We start from the raw sequence: 20,926 nt of genomic DNA on the forward strand, positions 1-20,926 counted from the left end.
GTGTCTTTGAACCACCTTGTTTTTGAAAAAAGTGGCATGTGTGTACAAATAAACTTGACTTGACCGGCCTATGAAATTAGGACAGTTAACTAAGAGCATGGACTATCAGAAATCATTAACTGGAAACAAAAACACAGATGCAGGAGCTGAAAATGGGACTGTGTGACAGCAACACGGCATAGGATAACAAATTATCAAGAATATCATTCAATTATTAAATTCAGCAGACTGGAACCAAACTCAATTTGTATTTGAACAGGATTGTAAAGAGGCTGCTCATGGCCCAGACAAAATTATTTGTCTTTGGTAGATAAAGTGCAAAGCAATTTAGCACAACAGATATTCAATAACTGCTATCTCTGCTGTATGTTCAATTTTTTGTTGGAAGTGTGTCAGAGAAGAGTTCATTCCTCTCGGTGGTCAAGTGCCAGCTGTGGGTTTGTATCATGATTGGTAAGAGGCTGCAATTATTTTTGCTCAAAGGCACTAACAAAAATAATAATACAAAAATAAAAACATAATGCAAACACACATACATGAATGGGACTCAGCGGAAGATCCTTCTTAAACTGAATGGTTAGCGCTGGGAATGTTTCACAGCAGGGAATCCACAGGCAGGTGGCCTGGCTATTTGAGCAGAGGGCATTCACTGTAGCTCAGCGGCAACAGCTGTCTGCAACTTCCCCTTGGGCCTGAAGTGGTGGGAATAAAGGAGTCTTCTTCATCTCCCAAGGGCCTTAAATAGACTTACAGTTTTTACCTGGGCCTTCTGGTCAATCCCCTTCAGGGGCTATATATTTGACCCAGTCTTCAATGGCTGAGAAATCTAAGTGAGTAGTCTGGTTGTGCGCAGTGGATTGCAGCTTGTCGCGTGGAGCATTAGGCGTTGACAGATGAGGGGGCATCAGACGCTGTGGGGAACCAATGATTTATAGCTGGGTCTGGGACATTTAACGGGGTGCAAGTGCTAAGTCGGGAGGGACCATGAAGTGAGGACAATTGGAAAAAAAAGAGAGAAACAAACCCAGGGAATACCTAAAAAGAGAAAAGGTGGTGCTACGAGTTTGATTAGATTCATTGAAGTGGGATCTAGATCATCTCTGGCATTGAACAACTTAATGCCTGAGTTGCATGTAGCTTACATGCGCCTCTGTTCGAATAATTAGGGAACCTCTAGAGTCTGGCACTAAGAAAGGCACATAAAGGCAAAGGTACAAACTATTGATTGGAATTGCACACATTGTTATTTGCAATTTAAACAACACCCATGTGACCCACTGCCTGATTATACAAAAGGAGGAGTCTAAGAAGATAGCAAGTGAGGGAGAGTAAGCAAAAAAAAGGAGAAGAAAAAAGAAAGAAATTAAATGGCAGCATGCAGCGATGAAGTGGGCACACACAAATAACACCAGACCAAGATTATAGCACCAGGTACTGGTTGAGTATCTCCTTCCACAGCAGGGGGTCCTCATGGCACATCTCTCTGAAGGTATGCACTATACTGCATATTGTTATTACCTCAAACCCTGCTGTGCTGTTTCCAATACTAAGCATTTTAACATAAAATGACAGACGTTATTAATGTCCAACAGTGACAACTAGTAAAACCTCCATTTCCTAATTTGACAAGAAGACGATAAATTGGTGCAGAGGTAAGAGTGTCTGACGGAAACGACCCTGGGAAAACATGTTTTGTGGTTTTTTTTAAAAATTGGATTCATGTGATTCGCTTTGTGATGAAATGTCCAGGTAGACACGAAATTGCCTTTTCTTCACTAAAAAAAGACATATTGACTCTAATCTGTTATCAAGTTTGAATAAACTACCATTAATTTTGTTTTAATATATAACAATGAGAAACCAAACTGTCAAACCAAATTCCTATTTGTCCACTGATGCATTATGTAGATGAACAATGCAATTTGTGAGCTTCAAAATACCAAACTCTCAGAACCAAAACATAATCAATGAAAAATCAACACAATAATGATACTGCCTCTATACTGTCAGGTAAAAAGAGAATTTTGAGAATTGTGTGGTGAAAACACCTCGGAAATAATAGCAAGAGATGCACAAATACAATGAAAAGCATGCATGGCCTGGATGTGATCAGAAAATGCTAACTTTTTTTGTACTGTAACAATGCAATTTCATCATGACATCATTCATATCATATGATGATGAATGATTGGTTCATCTAAATAAGATGTAGATTTAATGGTATTGGTTGAAAAAGTAAGGACATTGTTAGTGACCTTTGACCTATCAGCTTTGGCGTGCACGGTAACGAGAAATAGGATTCAGGAAAATAACCTAGAAGAATGTATAGAACCAGAGACTGAAAACAAAAAAAACACAACTTTCCCCTTATTTTACTTGTGTGTTGACCTGAGCGGGTGAGGTCAGTATATTGACAGCATGAGCCTACGCACTGAATTGAATGTAGGGAAACATCGGAGAAGTGTATGAGAAAAAATAGGACGGGAGGGTTTTGAAATGAGTTGGGGTGAGCCTGGGTTGGTCGAGAAAAAACAAAAACAAATAAGTGATGCAGTGGCTTTTTCATGACGTGATTGCTTATATATCATACAGTTTACTATAGCTTATTGCTATATGAGTAAACAAATCGATAACTGACTTTCAATAACACCCTCAATGTGCGTCGTCTCTATATTGTATTGGTAATTCTTGGGCAAGGCTATGCTGACAATAAGCTCAGTTTAGGCTACAGTAACACTTCTAAGCTATCATCTTATCACTTGACAGTGACGCAAGCTGGCAAAGAAGATAAAAAAGCCATGGATTGAAACCGTGACAGAGTACCTACTGTATAGTCCCCCCCATCATTTGCCATCACACACGCAACTGGCCCCAGAAAACCCTTTTCGAGGTAAATGAAGCTTCCTTGCATGCGTTAAAGCTGTGCCCCTCAGCCACCTCAGAGTGACAGACAGTGGAGCGCGCCTCAAGAGCTAAGGGACGGAAAAGGTATCGATCAGGTCACTTTTGTTCTGCTCTCTTCTTTAAAGCCTGCTTTTAGAGACACTGAGATGATGCTGCACTACAGTACAACACCAAGAATAATGCTCAAAACAGTAGCAGATTATTTTTGTGTTTTGAGCCGGGGCTTTTGGAGTGTCAGGTTTTCTTAGAAACTCTTTGCGTGGAGGATTCCAGACACTGCGGAGAGACAGTCTGGGCTCCGAGCGGTTCCTCTATCCAGACTGACGCTTCCCATCGGAGACGAGATGGTCTCCGATGGGAAGCGTCGGGAAATGTTTTGGGAGTTCATCAATGTTTCCTCGGCTTCAAAGTGTCTGTGTCCGTGGTAGATAGTGTCCTGAGAATAGAGGTGAAGTCGACAGCAACGCTTTTGCTGCAATTCAACGGTGGCACAATTCATCATTCAACCCAGATGGTTGCAGACGCGGGAAAAGAGTCCCAGCAATTGGATAGACTGTTTTGTAAAATAAAATTGTGTGCATTGTGTTCCCACACAAGCTTCAATCCATAAACTATATGTTTTCTTTTGAGAAGGGGCTTTTACTGCGTACAGACTATCCAAACAACTCTCATTTTTAAAGGAATACAAGAATTAACAGCCCACGCCGCTTTGTCATTTTCACTTTGAAGACAACGGCGGGTGAAGGAAGGAAATGGTAAAAAACTTGGTCACACAAAGATACACGCACACATTTTACAGTCCGGGATCAGTTATCCCAACTGTTGATTAAACAGCAACTCCCAGAGGAGCTGTGTGCACGAGAGGGCCATCAGTCTCCCCCTAATGATCGTCCTACCTCACAACCCCTGTTTGGTTTTATGTGCCACGTCCAGCTAACAGTGAGATTAGAGCGCTCACTATCACACTCCCTCAATCCTGCTCCGCTGTGCACCGTCCTGGCGAGTTGCCCCCCTCTCAGCTGCCGGGGTTTCTGGCTATGGCTATATTCTGCCGCCGCTCCCTTGACCTAAGCTGGTAATGCATTACTCCCCGGATCAATTGATAGATTGGCCCTGTCGGAGCGGCCGTAACTAAATCAGCTGCTCCTGATGATTCAGCACCAGCCAGGGAGCCGGGCCTGCTGTCACCAATCACAGATCACCAGCAGCTGAGACAGGTATGGACATTCTCCTGTCACTTGAACCTAATTTATTGCCGGCTACCACATTGATTAACCTTGTGCTGTGGTTCAGGCTTCCTATATAAATTTGTGCGCTGGGAGGAGGAACAGGAGTGTGACTGAATGAGGGAGGAGGAGGAAACATAAGGGCAACCGCATGTTTACATTACTTCAGTAAACTCTGAACAAAAAGCACTTTCACTGTACAGTCACAAGCAACTTTGTCAGGGTGGCAGCCGAGAGCATTTTGCCAGGGGGGGGGGAACAATGTCTCTGGATATCGCAGTGAGAAACCTCTTTTTTTTTTTTTTTTTCAGCAACAGGTTTTCTCACTGAGTGGGAGTCAACTTTTGTCCTCTGCAGCTAGAATCTACTTCATTTACCACAAATATAAGTATCCATAAACTGTATCATGTTTACTCATTAACCAGTGCATGTTTGTATTTTTGTAAAGATGTCTTGCCGACATATTTTTCCCTCCACTCACTTAAACTGTTTGAAGGTACATATGAACAATGATTAGTCTCTATCCATTTAAGTCTGTCTTTACTCTTGACGTCTTTTCTTGTTTTCAGTGTTGAAAACATGCTATGCTATGTTTTATAACTGAAACTATAACGAGCATTAGTGCAGTACTTATGGATCCTGTTATATGTGGCACTGCAGGAATCAAATGATTCTTGGATCAAATGGCGCCTCAGTCGGGGCAATTGTCGTGGGTTGTTGTTATTTTGTTGTTTATTTTTTCGACTGGAACAGAAAACTGGAAATCTGAAGAATCTAAAACTCAGCCCTGGAAAACACTGATTGTAATAACATTTTAAATTAAGATCATATACAATAGCTATACTTGTTTTTTTCAGAAATTGATTGGCTCAACAATGCTTCAGTTTTAATTCATTGACATTTTTGCAACGTATTCAATTATCGAAATCATTTCTTAAATAATAGACTGGCTTGGTAATGATAACGCCCATACTCTCACTCGGTTTTTGATTTATCATTATTGGGGATGCTGAGCTGAGAAGTGGAAGCATTTTTTGTTCTTTGTGTCTCTGTGATTTATTCGAGGTTCTTTGCGAGGACAGCCGGGGGCTGTCAACAATCTCCCAGCTGTAGCCTCTAAAACACAACTCATGGGCCTAATGAACCAAGGCGCAATTACTTTAGCAAAAAGCTGCCATGCCTTAAGAAGGGGAAAGGGCATCTGAGTGTTCATAAACACACACATGACTTTGGCTTTTTAGGAAGTAAAAGGAGGAAATCCCTGCTGATTTGACACCAAAGTCTGAGCAAACAATGGCTGCACTGCTTTTCTTAATACATATATATATATATATAAAGAACCATCTACATTATAACAGCCTGTGCTTGTAGCATTTTCAGCACCTTCATAAAACTCTCTGTGTCTTATTGGGTTACGGGGATATAGCAACTGATACCAAGATACTTATATTACAACAATAATGCTATTTAAAATATATTTCTCAGAGTAACACACACACACACACACACACACACACACACACACACACACAGGGTAAAAGTGCGTAGATGTAGCTACTTTGATTTTTTCTCGTTTTGTTCTTGGTTTTGAGATCAGCATTCCGAAGACAAGCGCAGCAACAACAGCAGAACATGAAGTGAAGCTTTGACATGAGATGAAGGTCGTTCCCTACAATCAAAGACACACACACACACACACACACACACACACACACACACACACACACGCACACACACACACACACACACACGCATGCACACACGCATGCACAACATAGAACTACTGCTAGCTGTTGCACTGATATCATTCTACTACAACCAGAGAGGATCCCTAATATAATAAGGACCCTCATATAATGCCCTCCGTTGTGTCCAGACTACTTCATGAGCACAGATGCCACTACAAATACACATTAATAGGCTAAGGATTATTGCACAGGCCCGTGTGGCAGCAGGAGACCTGATACTGTGGGGATCGATAGAGAGCTGGCTTGCCAATTGCTCAATGGTCACAAATGATACTTAATACATGCTGGATCGACCTTCTGAGCACAGTTTCAGCAGGTTGCACGCTCAGTAAATCCAATGGATTAAAATTAGGATTACATGTTGGTCAATAAACAAAGGGTGAAAACACATCATATAATGCAGTCTTGAATATTGAATTATGTGTTAGGTTGTTTAGTGTTTATCAAAAAAAATATTAAAAAACAACAACAAAAACATAAGAACGAGAACAGCTCTTCCCACATTGATTGAGGTGGCTAAGTGGTCCTTGCTTCAATAAGATACACAAGTCATACACAAACACACTGGTTCCCCCCTTGACAACAGCAACACTGCAGCTCCACGTATCCTCCCCAAAGTATCCTCATGGATCGAATATAGATATTAAAATGGTTGCCAGTATTTTTATCCAATCATTCATCCATTCAATTATGAATTGCCACGCTCCCATTCAATATGCAACACTGTCCTCATCTTCTAGGACAGGATTCCATCCTTCAGTAAAGCGAGCTGAGGGGAACACACATTTCCCTCAACACCTTCCTTTCCTTGTACATTAATGAACACAAGGTGAGCTATTCTTTATAATTACACATGTGAATAACTCGGCTGTCATGGTTGGTTTGCATGTTTCTCTGAAACTAAGGTTATGTTGTAAGACAATTTTGGTCTTAATTAGTTGCCATTAATCAGTTAATTGGCATAGAGTGCAAACCATGTGTGGCATATTTGTTTCATTATATTTCAACGTGTCCCCTGTTTGGACTTTTCACGTTTTATATTTTGTAACATATGGTCAAAGTTTATCCAGGGTTGAACCTTGGTTTCGTAAAAGTTTAACCTTAGCTGGGATGCGTTCTTGCCTGCAACGTCTCAGTCAATGTCTGCGCACGTCTGGGCAGACAAACGCAGGAATGAGTCAAACACTTGAAACAAATTTGGTTTTAAGGATCATTAAATGAGATGAGACATTTAATAGATTTGACATTGAACTTTTCAGAACTCTTATGGGCTCCAGCTTAATGGAACAAATGCAAAGTCCAGCACAAAGAGGTAAGTCACATGGCCATGGTCAACGGCTGAGTATCCAAGTGCCCTTTTTATATTTTTGCTTATGTAGACACAGTTCACACAGCCCACAGATCACTGTGCACAAAAGTGCTTATTACACCGGCATGATGTAATAAGTCTTGCACTAGTCTTTTCAGCGCCAATAAAAAAATATACCCCAATATGTCGAACAACGACACTTCATTTTGGTTGAGTAAGTCTGACGGCTGTTTGTGTTAGAGGGACAAAGACAAAATACATAACTGTAATCGGGAGTAAGTAGGAAAGTCAAAGGCGGTCAGCAGCATGTGTGTCCGTTGCTGCGCTGTGTGTGGTCAGATAGGTGCATTCATGTGTGCAGCTGAACTAAGCTAATGAGCATCAAATTATCAGACAAGATACTCACATTGTTCATGTACTCGCTCAGCAAGTCTTGAAGGGCCTGTCGCACGGCGTTGCACTCGGCCACGATGCGTTCGCGCCGGTCGTCACGCGTGCATGAAGAGTCAGCCATTAGTGCGGCACCACTGATGATGCTCTCCAAGCGTTCCTCGAGAGAGGGTCGGAAACGGGCCTCGCTGAACGTCAAAGGGTCCAGGATGATCTTGTTCTGTTTGGGCAAAAAGACAAGTAGAAGGTCAGGACAGTAAAACACAACCAGCGAGATAAGAGCAGTCCAGTGCAGCACCAAGGTGTGAAACTGCACCCTGAGATTATCTCCAATTCAAAATGTATTATTGGCCTGAATAAAATGTTCAAGTACGAGTTCAGTTTCATTGTCATCCTCATGAAAAAAGTATATGGCTGAGTGAAATGTGTCCAAAAATAGTTCAACATAACATACAAGATAAAAACAGAACAAGACTGCAAAAGTGGGTGTGTTTCATAGGACTACTGTTGATGAAGTAAAAAGGAGCCATGATCAAAATAATAAACAATAACCCTAAACAGATTACAAAAGCAAACTGAGAAGGAATCTAGTTATCTTGATTTGGTTATTGTGAATAATTATGGAATATAATTTCAATATATACAATATATGCCTAGTGTGTTGTTACTGTATTTGTCATTGTGCTTCTCTAAATGTAAACTGTAAGTGGAAAATATATATGAGTTATAATATATATTATAAGTCTAATAGTAAAATAGTACAATGGTATTTGTAATGGAATATATTATAATAGAATATTACAATAGTTTAATAAAATAATGACAACAATACAGATGATAACAACAGTTAAAGTTTAATATTAGTAATAATGATATAAGGAAAAGGAAGATTAACAGCAACAGTGGCAGAAGTGTTTTATCTCAAAGGCAGGGTGTTCAGCATACACAAAATTATATGATCATCATACATATTTAAACAAAACGATTTCATGCATGAATAGAGAGGCAGTATCAGGATAACATTAAGGTTTGGGACCAGTGCTTACCAAAAAAGCTTTGAAAATACTGAGTAGGAAAGTTCAAGCTGTATTTTTCTCCCCAAAAGGGATAAAGTGTTTTGTACTAAATCCCTTGAAGAAGAAAATGAAAGTCAAACTCGAAAGCATTTTCGAGTTTGCAAATTAACTAAATCACTTTTTTTTCCACTCTGCGCAACAACATATATTTCAGAAGTCCATGGAATTCATAATAGAACTATATTGCTTAAAGCACAAAAAAGGGCTTCCATTGGGTTTTTATACCTTGGCAAACAACAGTCAAATATTCACAAAGGTTTGTTTACAAGTCAACTCAAATGTATGCAAATCGTGGCACTGAATGAGGATAAACTGCTACAACAATCAGCCACCATGACTAAGATGGGCAAAACCAGGGGCACAAACAGAAGGCCGAACACAGGGCAGCATGAGTCAGAGATAATAAATTTAAAGTGATACTCCGCCCAGAATCTCTTTAGGTATAAAACGTTCACTCCCTGTTGACTTTCAGGGCGGAGGGCTCTGTTTGAGGTATGACCAGAGGAAAGAAGAAGGGGGGAAAAAAGAAAAAGGCAACCTTGATTTTTAACACCACAGCTTTTCAGACTCTGCTAATTCATGTCTGTATTTGTTTTTGGGATATCTTTAGCACAAAGTGAAAGTGCCCTTCTGCACACCTCATACTGTTTGATTATTTTATGGTTATCATGTCCTTTATATATGACCTTGAGCCTGGTGAGTTAGTGAAGCAAATTTTTGAGAGTTTAGTTAATGGTAATTCAGCATACTGTGTAAAAAATACGCAGAGGAAAAGACCCGAGAAATGAAAGCTCATGTTGCATTGCATCTTTATATTGTATCATTTCCATCTCATCAGGGGGCATGATGCATGCTTATGATTCTAACTGATGAAGTATTATATACAGGGCAGCACAACAGGACTCAGCTTACACACACAGAATGTGTTCATCTCCCTTGGCTATTATGTGAATACAATGGTAATAAACTAATTAATTTGACTGTTTCCTGATCTGGCTTTGTCCAATTTAGAGAGATATGGAATATTCATGGTTCAGTGAATAGAAACACCAATTGCCTCACAAATGTCTGCAAATTGTGTTTTTATCATATCCTCCCTTTCCATTTATTGGACCAACATGATAGCAATTTGGGGTTAGCCTTGCAAACCTTCTGTTCAGCAAAACCAATTCAATAAAAAAAGCTTCTTTAACTTCAGCAGCCAGCCCAACCAAAGTTACATGCCAGTGTCATCTAAGGTAGAAATAAACTCTGGGAGGGAAGAAGCTGTAAGTTGTGGCTCTGTGGCACACATGAAGAGTTTGGCAAGTGCTGGGTAATAGAACAGAGCAAAGGTGCAGTGTTTGGTCTCCCCTCAGCCAGTCTAATCCTGGGGCAGGGTGACAGACTGTCAAATGATGTATAATAACATGTAAGGTAAGAGAGAGGAACGACTGCACCGAGCATAACCTACTTTCCGTCTGCAGCTGGCAGGAAAAATGTAGTGAATACTGGAATTTGCAGAGAAAAAAGAAAAGAACATAGATGGGAAAGGAATTGATAGTTTGGGGCTACAGAAAAATATCTTAAGAAGAACAGAAAACAAAAAAGAAGAAATGAAAAATAGATAAATATAGAACACGAAAAAGTATCACAGGGAAAGACAGTCAATAGTGAGTCAACATATAAAACAAGAAATCTGAATAAATAGATTTTTATCATGTACAACCTACAGCCATGATGTTACTTCTGTTATGGCTTCATATACAAGATGAGACAGGTTTTTCAGTTTCGGGGAAAGCTTTTTTTAATTGTTTTGTGGACTGACCAAGACTAGTCGCTTCCAGTTATAGTCCTAATTTTCCAGATCTATCTCTGTATTGGAAACACGGAGATGAAATTAAGATTGATCTTCTGAACAAAGCTTGTTCGACTCTAAGTCCAAGTAATGCATCTGTGCTGCTCATGTCACCAAGAAATAGTTTTGACGTTTGCTTCTGTCAGACTCTGATGAGTGGCCTCCAGATCTCTAGTACATTGTACATTGTACATTGTCAAACAAAAAAAACCTACTACTAGCCCATTAATGATAGGAGATCAGTTCCTTTTACATCACAATACGAGCCAAAGCCTGAAACCAAGGAAATGAGAAAAAAGAAAATTAAATCAGATGGCGCCGTCATGGTCAAGTCCGTTTTAAACGGAAATGACTATATCCTGGCAAAAATAAATAAATATAGTTTTGTCTCATAAATGCCATTGCTTTCCGTTTTGTGAGTTTTCCTATAACTGCTATGAAGAGATAGCTTCTAATTATGAGATCTTATCCCCAATTTTAAGATATGGATGCCGTAATCATAACATTTTCCAGGAAGGCAAGTCACTCCCATATAGGGGACACACACGCACACACACACACACACACACACATATATAATATATATATGAAATTATAAGGGATAAACAAATGGGATGAATGGGATAAAGAAAAAATTGCATCAAGATAATCCAGGAAAAAAAATCACTATTACTTGTCTGCCTTGTTCAGGAATCATGTAGGTGTAGTTGTCCTCATATTGACGACTACATCAGAAATTAGAGCTTTATTAAAGGCAAAAAGGAAGCACAACAAAGCTCAATGCAATGCAGATCTCAGAGCGATGCAAAGAAGAAAAGAACATGAAGGGAAATTGAGAACATTCCCCGAGGACTCGGCTCAATTGTTATTCCACACAGGATGTCAGGTTGCAATTATCACTGGGAGTTGGGAATAGGCAGAGTAGAAAGAGTAGCGAACGCTGGGCTGACAAAGGCTGGGAGGTTTTCAAGGTAATTGGTGGGGGCTGAAGTCACCCTCCAACAAGCTCACATATGTGAGTGGTAGAGTGAGTTCCCGCATGTTAAACTCGTTTTATTTCTTCTTTTTTTAGACTTCTGTTGTCTTCGAAAGCTCATTATCGATTACTTTGTTGTTTGTTGTATGCTTTAAGGGCACATGTTAAATAATAAAAAGGTTTGTGAAAGAGAAAAATAAATGCTGCAGCAAAGCTTCCTTTTGTACCTAATAAACACCAAAACAACATCCAAAATTCCAATATACTGTAATATATCACTGTGATTTTTCTTTTTTCCTTGTAGGTCTTTTATCCATTTATTCCTCAATGCATTCCATACAGCAAGAAAAAAAAGAAGGTATTTTAACAAACCTGTATCAAAAATTTAATTTGAACTTTTAATCCCTTTGAAGAAGCTCACAGAGCAGAGTCGGTGTATTGTTCAAGGATAATTCAGCAGAGCATATTTGCTCGTGCAGGATTTTAAAGCGTTTCAATACGACATGTCAAAATCTCAAAGCACTTTGGAATTCCTTAAGGAAAAGAGTAAATTTATCTTAGCATAATGCTTGGTAAAGTACACTCTATGCCTCTAATGCTTCGATCTATTATGCAGCTGACTTAAATGTAGTCCGGAAAAAAAAAACGATAATGGGAAGAAAAAAGCAGCCATTTCTTGGCACGTGTCACCTCCTACCTTAAGATTTTATGTGGTTCATATGGTTTAAAAAATATACTGTGTGCTGTAGTTTTATGATAGGGTTCTTGCTCAGAGTGCTTAGACATGTCTTATCTGCAGGGTGATGAAGGGGATGAGTTTTTATCTATTTATTTATTCATTATTTTCCCCTCAAACTCTATGCCAGACTTTAAGCCCATATTTCTATTTGATTGACCATTTGATTTTGACAGGGTATCAGGGCCAGAGGCAACCTTATATTTGCCCCATAAGGGGTGATGTTAGTAGTTTGACCCCACGTTGGGGCATCAACTAGTGAGACAGGGCACATGTCACATCAGCCTACTTCAAATCTGCCTCCCAGGTCTTTTAAATATTGCATGACAGCTATTTTGTCTGAGGGGGAAGTTCAACAATGTCTTGAACGTACCACTCTATTGCCTCTGGTTTCCCTGTTCCGGGGTTCAGACTGTTCTGTTGTGACTATTACACTGTTTGACAAAGCTCTGCCCACTCGGGCCCAGGAGGAGTGTTTGTCATAACCCACTCTCTGATTGATTAAGCTAATGAAGAGCTTCTGACTCAGAGCTGGGCTTTGGCCTTCTCACACAGTTGAAAGAAACTTTGGAAAGACAATAAATAAGAGTGGATTAGTACATCCACTTTAAACCCACTAATTGTCAATTAGAGAAAGCGGGAGACAAATGCCAATGAATGGGTGCGTGTGAGTTTGTGGGCGGTGCAGTGGTTAGCACCCTCGCCTCACTGCAAGAAGGTTCAGGGTTCAGAACCTGCCGTCTGTACGGGGGCCTTTCTCCGTGGAGTCGGCATGTTCTCCTTGTGTCTGCGTGGGCTTTTTCTCCAGATACCCCGACTTCCTCCCACATTCCAAAGACATGCAGCTTAGGTTAATTGGAGAGTCATAATTGCCTGTAGGTGTGAGTGTGAGTGTGAATGGCTGTTTGGCTCTGAATGTTGCCGCTGTGATGGGCCTGGCGACCTGTCCAGGGTGAACCCTGCCTCTCCAGCCCCCCTGCAACCATCACAGGATTATCAGTGTAGATAATGGATGGATGGATGGATTGATGGGAGTTCATTTACACTTTGACCATGTGATGATAATAATATTTTTAAGTCCCATTTAAAGACCCACCTCTTTTCACTAGCCTTCGATTAGTGTCTCTTTAAGTGCCAGTGCATAGTGTTCCCTGGTTACCTTTTAAATTTTCTTTTTGCTTTACTTTACCTATTATATTATTGTATTGTATTATTCTTTGTTTATTGCACTTAAGCACTTTTCTTGTGAAGCACTTTGGTGCGGCTCAGCCGTCTGTAAATGTGCTATAGAAATAAAATTGACTTGACTTGACTTGACACATGATACTATACTTAATGGAGCCTCGTAGATGCTCAGCCAGGTGCAGGAGCTGGTGTTAGTTGATAATTGCCCAATCATATCTGATATGTTCTATGTCTTACATGAGGATGTCTAAACAGACATTCATTCGCTTTGCATGCAGCAATGTCGAGCCCTGCATCCTTGTTGGTACACCACTCCTTTTCTACAGCGACTACATCAACTCCCCGTAACGCCCCAGTAGTCTCAAAGCGACGAATATTTTGACAACTGTGTTGACCAATATTTCCCTCAAAACCGACAATCCAAACTTAAACAACTGTTTTTCATTTGTGCATCGTTTTGAATTTGGGCAAAGCTCCCAAGAGCTTTGCGGATTTTCCCCAAACTCCCACCTCGTATTTTCGGATAATAGCAACAGAACTGATCTGTGATACACACCAGGAGGTGAGTGTACCTGTGTGGTGTACAAAGTTATGGCTTGTTTGTCGATCGTTCATCATAATTACCTATCACTATGATGGCCGACCAAGTATTGGGCAAGTCATGCCCCAACCTGTATATTATGTGATGTTGATGTTTTAGTGAAGGTATGTAATGGGGTTTTGGCTTTTGCTCTCAACAGAGGGTAATTGGTGTACATGTACCTTGTCTATGGTATATATATATATATATATATATATATCCAGGAGGTCTAATGAATATTTCAAGGGTCTGCTTTTACCATGTCTTTATATTGTAAAGTAATCTAAACTAGGTAGTGCTGAATCTTTTATATGCAACAACAGTAGGACATCTGAAAAACGAGAGCTCAAAACATACAATCTTTACAGGATATCATCAACTAAACTAAGCGGAATGCTTCATATAATACTAAAGAGTGTTGAAGTCAAGGAAAAAAACTGGTTTTGGAAAAATGCAGAGCAGCTTAGGGTTAGGGTTAATTAACAACTCCATCTTTAACAGATGCTACAGTTGAATGTTTTTTTTGTGTTATTTTTAAGTAATTTCTAGATCAAAAATTGAAACAACTGTTCCAAACATCATCTTTGATTCAGAGGAGATGCTCTCATCCATGCACCCTATCAAATTGATTGACATTGACATTGTTTTCATCAAACTAACTGGCAATCACACACACAAAAGGCTGTAGATGCACAGCTGTGTAAAATATGATATGAAAAATGCTATTCAATCGTAGGATGAAAATTAAGATAACAAATATCAGGAACATTTTACTCAGAAGCTAAAATATATTCCTAGATAAAACAAAAAAATATGTGATCTCCCAACCATGTTAATTTATATATTGTGCAGTACATCAGCTTGACCTCAAAGCAAATATAAAGTTTTCCTAAAGATGTCCATGTCTGATATTGTCCACCCTTGGTCCTTAGAGGACTATATGAATTATTAAGTTGGGTGGTATTGTCCTTTTTTCTGGCAGCTACATGTTATGTAGGAAACATGCGTTCCTATGAAAAGCAAAAAAATGTCCTGCATAGTAAATATACCACACCAATATCACATTAAAAATCAAACATTAAAGAATTCCTAAATAATTAATCCAGAAAGGAAAAGGGCCAATTGGAGCAGAGAAAGGTAGAGATGCATGAATTAATAAAATAGTGTCAACAGCAGGAAATCAAGCTAAAAGCACAGTATTCCTAAAATAGTGAGTACATGCCCCATTAAGCTCAGTGTGTCCAGTTTGTATACATTTTCACAATAAAGTCCACAACTACCCTCAATAAACATGAGCACAGGAACAAATCTTAGATGAAACATATATAAGACTGGAATTGTTGCACAGTGCTCAACAGGGACGTCTTCAGGCGACCACCGGACTCTACTCTCCACATGTCCAGAGTGTCTTGACAAATTACACAATATGATATCATGAGCAGCACTGTTTATGAGAGTAAACTAGAGACATCCATCGAAAGAAGAAGCACCCGTACACAAAAGTTTCCTGAAGTGAGCGTACCACTTTCGCAAACATATTGGGAAGACACACGATTCCCAGTGGTCAGGACATCTTGATTAACGATTGAACTCGCATCCCGCAGCTTTCATTCCGTCAGGGGAGATAACGATTCTGCATATAATCAAGTTGATTAGGAAAAAGAAACCGCTTTCAGTGTAATCAACATTTTTAACATAACATTAACAAATGTTGTTCTCCGTGGGCATTGCTCCCTCAAAACGGATGCCTGAAACGCATATTCAAATGCATTGTTTGTTTGAATGTTCGTATAATTCCGGTCGGCGACAGTCCCTCTTCAGGAGCAACACGCCGGAATCCTCACAAGCACGACATGTTCCCCTGGGTTTGCAACGCTTGACATCTCATTGCTTTTCCTAGTTGTTTTTTTGTCTTGGTTTTTTTCCTACAAAAATGAAGCAGTGATTTCAGACAGAACAATGTTCCAGTGCACAGTCGTTTCAATGAGAGTGCAAGTATTATTTGTTTTCTTTCTTCGCCGTTCCTTCTTCCTGACTCAGACATCTGCCATGGCAGGTCTGGAAACTAAGAAAGTGACCATTGTCTGCGTCAAGGTTTTGTTACCATGACAACGTCAGGAAGAGTCATAAAACATATAATACAGGCGTTTTTTTCTTTTCTTTTCCCCCCAGGTGCACTTAAGTACAAACAGAAGGTCACCTGTCTTTGAGCAAATTAACGGCCATGTTACTGTATATGATGACTGAGCGTGAAAATGCAATCACCAGAACTATGTGCTCTAAACTAACAGCATGCTCAGCGCCGACGCTCATGATACTGAAGGTGTGATATAGCTTGTATTCAAAACTGTGTAGGTTTAATTATGACTGTGTGCTTGGATGTTTATTAATGCAGCAGATGCACAGAGACAGAGTCATAAATCATACGGTACAGTAGCACAATAAGGCCAACAAGGCTCCGCGCCTGCCCAGGTAATGGTAGTTGGAGCAGTGCCCAGGCTCCCTGGCAGAGGACTATGAATCTGGACCCACAGTGAGCTGCTGGGAGAATTGGGTGAGGGCGGATTTTGGTCGGGAAACGGATTGGCACGAACACACGAGACAGTCTCCAACATTTCACTGTACTGTGTGATGGCATGGGAATACTGAAAGTTTTCCTTTGGCCCTTTGATCTCAAAAACAATAGACAAAAAAAAAAGTTTAAAATGTTTGCTGCAATGTCTTAAATTTCTTCAGTCCTTGGCTTTTACTTACTGCAAAGATGCCTTCCTTTAATCAAATTAAGCATGACATTCTCAGTTGCCTTTTTTATTTTTTAACATCCCCCCCCCCCCATCTTCTCCAAATAGTCAAACTTTTTTTTTCTTCCTTCCCTGACTTCCCCTGGAGTTAAAGCCATTGAGGTCAGTGAGCAAACCGCATGTCAAATGAAGCTTTTAGTGCAAGTTCAAGCAGCCACACGATTATCCCTCTAATTTACTAATCACACTGGGGCTCTGCCTCTCAGTTATGAATCATCGGTTTATGTTCACAAGGTTGTCTGTCAACAGCTATCATCCTGGTTGAAGGGTATTTACCTTGATTTTTGCATCTCACATGTTTGCCTCTTTACCGCTACAATACCAGTGTCAAGCACCTGCCAGTGGCTCTCTGGGATTTTAAAATGGCTGACATTCGTGAGGCTTTGCCTTAAAACACATTGATATACAGTTCCTATGTGGTCTGTGCCAGGGATCTTAAGAATTCCAATAATGTACTGATTAGGTGAGTCTGGGATGTGGACATTTTGCGATTTGCTTTGCCAACTTATTGAAGGTTGACCAGGGAAAAATGAAATGTTGTTCGTTATGGCTTACACAACCAATTCTGTAATTAAGTCATTAAGATGTCTGCATCGTCTCTGTACTGTATAAAAATCCAGCATGTTAAATGAAAACCTAATAAAGTAGCCATGGCCCTACTGCTGCCACTATCATCTTTTTTTTTTAATTAACGGAGGATAGAATGACAATAGCGTTGACAGTCAGAAAATTCTCACACGGTTCACTAAGCCGATTTTAGAGTGCTATATTTATTTAATGATTAACCAATGTAGTGCTGTAGGCAGAAGCTGCCAAACAGGCAGGAGAAAGTCCTACAGATGTTCATTTCACAGCAGTGTCCAGTTGTTCAAAACAGGACACACGCTGAGGGTCATCAGCAAAGGCACACCTGCCATCTTCCTCTAATCTCATTTGATGTGATCTGGAGATAGGTGGAATCAATGTTACTGGAAGTCAGGCCTTTCCACTATGCCAGGGAGTACAGTAAATGAGGACATGATAGCATCTTGGCAAGCAGAAGAAAAAAAAAAAGAATCACAGAAATAGTATCCAGAAATAGGCACAACTAGCCACGTGATTTGGGAAACACAAGGGTGCAGCTATTCGCTGAGCCACTGGTACCAATCTTCAGGGTCTGTGTCCCTACAAGGGACTCACGGTTGCAAGTGGTAGGGATTATTTCTGCCTTCTAACAACGGCGAACAAAACAAAACAAGACGTAATGAAGCACAAGGACGACACTTGCAAATATAATCAGTCTTCTGAGATTCTCGGAGGCTGCAACAGTGCTTGAGGAAAAAGAGACAATTAACTGACCTATTGCCTGGGTTAAGTGAGTTTGTGTTACCCACACGATCTTGTTACAGACACCCCCCCACAGACACACACACACACACACACACACACACACACACACACACACACACACACACACACACACACACACACACACACACACACACACACACACACACACACACACACACACACACACACACACACACACACACACACACACACACACACACACACCTCGTTCTTGGAACCAATCTGTGAATACCTGTGACAGTGGCCTTCACAGTTTAACTGAGGCCAAGATGGCAGTAAGTGAAAGTAGGGAAAGTGCCATTGCCGCCAGCCCCCCTCTGTCTTCGCAGTAAGAGCAGTGGGAGATGGAAAAAAAATTAAATAAAGCAATATTACATTTTCTGTAATCTCATCATCGGGTGTGATAACACTTTTTCTCCGGTAACGCACACCTGTAAAAGAGCACTTTTCAGTCGGCTCTTCACACCATTAAGAGTACATATAATGTTCCCCGTTTCCAGAGCTATCCTTTGGTATTTAAATATCTTCACATTACACACACAGACATCCGGTTAGTTGCATGGCATTACCTTCCCAGCCAGGGGGCTTCTCTGTGCTGGTATTAACTCCATGCTGTGACTGTCTATACCATAACGAGGGGATGTTGGAGTGTTGGGGCGGGGGGCGGGGGTTGGGCCCCCAAGCTCAGCGCAAATCAGGGTTGGAGAGATGTTGAAGCCAGAGTTTCTTGTATTCTGGCGATTGCACGTATTTAGGTACCGATAGGAAATTGGAAGTGCAGAGATCATGGAGGGCATTGCAGTTTATTCCTGTGGCCCTGAGATCCAGACGATCGGTTGTGACTGAGAAAAGCAATAGCGGCGGTATGGCCACACGTCAGGAAAGCTCAAGGAGATCCCATTTTTCAAAGCCTAAAAACTAGCTGCCTCTTCATAGCCACAGAAATAGCAACATAATACACCTTTAAGGTAATAAAAGACTTAGAGAGAAATGCCCGGAAAAAGTAAGGGTAGTTATAACTTACAGGAGTACTCATCCATTAGCTGCTATATTAAAAATAAAACCTGTTCAAATGTTGTGGCAGATCGACGCATATCCATGGCCTGTTTCAAAATACTACTTCGCACCTCGTGTGATTCAAAATGGAAATTGTAGTTTCAGTTATTTTCCAAGGCTTCATGGCTTGACTGAGTCAAAAATAAAAACAATACACTGATCATCCGCCACATCATTAAAACCCTCTTTGTGGCTGATCTCTGTAAAAAAAAAAAAATGCAATTAACATTTAAATTTATGTTTCTCTGTCTTCCTCTTTGCTCTAGTGGGTCTGACTGAGGAGAAATGATGGAGAGAAAATGAGGATTTCATTAATTACGCAGCAGGAGCTTGAGTAACCCTCTCGTACGCTCTTTGGTGGTGTGTCCCACTAATGTCCCGGTGTCTTAATGAAGATTAAGACCACTAACGACACGGCGAGCTGTCTGAACTTCTACAGTGACCAGGGGGATACAAAATTATGCGCAGCAGACACTGTGTGTAAGAAGGGAAGAGGTGTTCCCGTGACACGGTGTTTCCTGCTGTGCTATCGGACGTGCAGATACACAGTAACAAGGGCGGGAGATACAGCGGGTCATCCGTTAGTCGGAAGGGTTGGTAGTTCCCCAGCTGTCAAAGTGTCCTTGGGCAAGACACTGAACCCCACAGTTTTCTTGTGTAACTTTATGCTTTTTTTTTTTCCAAATCCTGTATAGCAAAACAATGACCCCAAACCTCACTTCTCTTCAGAAGAAAAGATCCTGCTGGACACTGCCTCCCTCCCTCCCAATGACCCAGCTTCCCTTCACTCTCTCTCTCTCTCTCTCTCTTTCGTCCAAATCAGCTGCACTCAAAATCAGCACTCCATACAATGGCTTGTGGGACTTGACAAAAGCAATCTTGCTACCCCCCAAAAAAATGTTTTTCACATGTACATGCAGTTACGCAGGAAAAAAAACAGAATCCTTTTTTCAACTTGGGTTCTATTGTCATTGTGCTGGTCAATGTACCTATGAGCTACATTGGGCTACGGGACGGGACAGAGCCACATAGAGGTCATAGACAAGAAGTCATGCAGACATTTTGAAAAGGAAAAGCAGGGAGGTTTTCATTTTTTGCTGTTGTTGAAAAACATTGGTTTTACGTCTGTATTATCGCGCATGGACTCTGTGATAATACCGTTCCTGGAGATGTATGGGTCTACAGACCAAAACATTAACAATATCGCGTGGGGCATGCTGCATATTTGGTCTGTGAGTGATAACAATGGACTCAGGAAATGGAAGTTCTTTGCTCAAGTTTGAACCAGTGTCTCAAAATAAAAGGTTTGCAAGACTTGATTATGCAAATGTGGGCTCATGTAATACGGTAAGGATAGGGTGTCCTTTGTGTTTGTTGGTACGATCAATGGAAGAAGAAATTTTGTTTAAATTGAACTTAACATAAATTAAGTGTTGATATTAATTTGTTAAAAGTGTATTCAGGAAACACACTTAGTGAAGAGCATGTGAAGATCCTGTTGAGGATTTGAACCCAACCTCAGGATTTAGACTTGACTTTAATGTCTTGCCTTCGGGGACTTCAGTTGTGGAAATGATTTGTGATTTGTTACACAGCTTGTCGAACATCTGTAAACAAATAGTTTAAAATATGTATAATATAAATATATTCTTTGGTTGGAACACGAATGTCAACAGTTGGAAATTGATCACATGAAATTTCAACAAAATAATTCAGTCGCATGAAGGAAGTTTCTTTTCATTCCTTTGAAAG

The 20,926-nt window shown here is 40.4% G+C and overlaps 1 protein-coding gene across 8 annotated transcripts in view; it reads right to left on the minus strand.

Annotated features, from left to right (window-relative positions):
- Positions 1–20,926, minus strand: part of ctnna2 (catenin (cadherin-associated protein), alpha 2) — a 301,922-nt gene that overhangs the window by 185,213 nt on the left and 95,783 nt on the right. For all 8 annotated transcript variants that reach the window (XM_035637486.2, XM_035637484.2, XM_035637489.2 and 5 more), the window contains exon 7: positions 7,594–7,797. In XM_035637486.2, the coding sequence (XP_035493379.1) occupies positions 7,594–7,797 (204 nt within the window). The remainder of the gene's footprint in view (positions 1–7,593; positions 7,798–20,926) is intronic.

The sequence above is a fragment of the Scophthalmus maximus genome, chromosome 8 (assembly GCF_022379125.1).
Source record: "Scophthalmus maximus strain ysfricsl-2021 chromosome 8, ASM2237912v1, whole genome shotgun sequence".
Lineage (NCBI taxonomy): Eukaryota > Metazoa > Chordata > Actinopteri > Pleuronectiformes > Scophthalmidae > Scophthalmus > Scophthalmus maximus.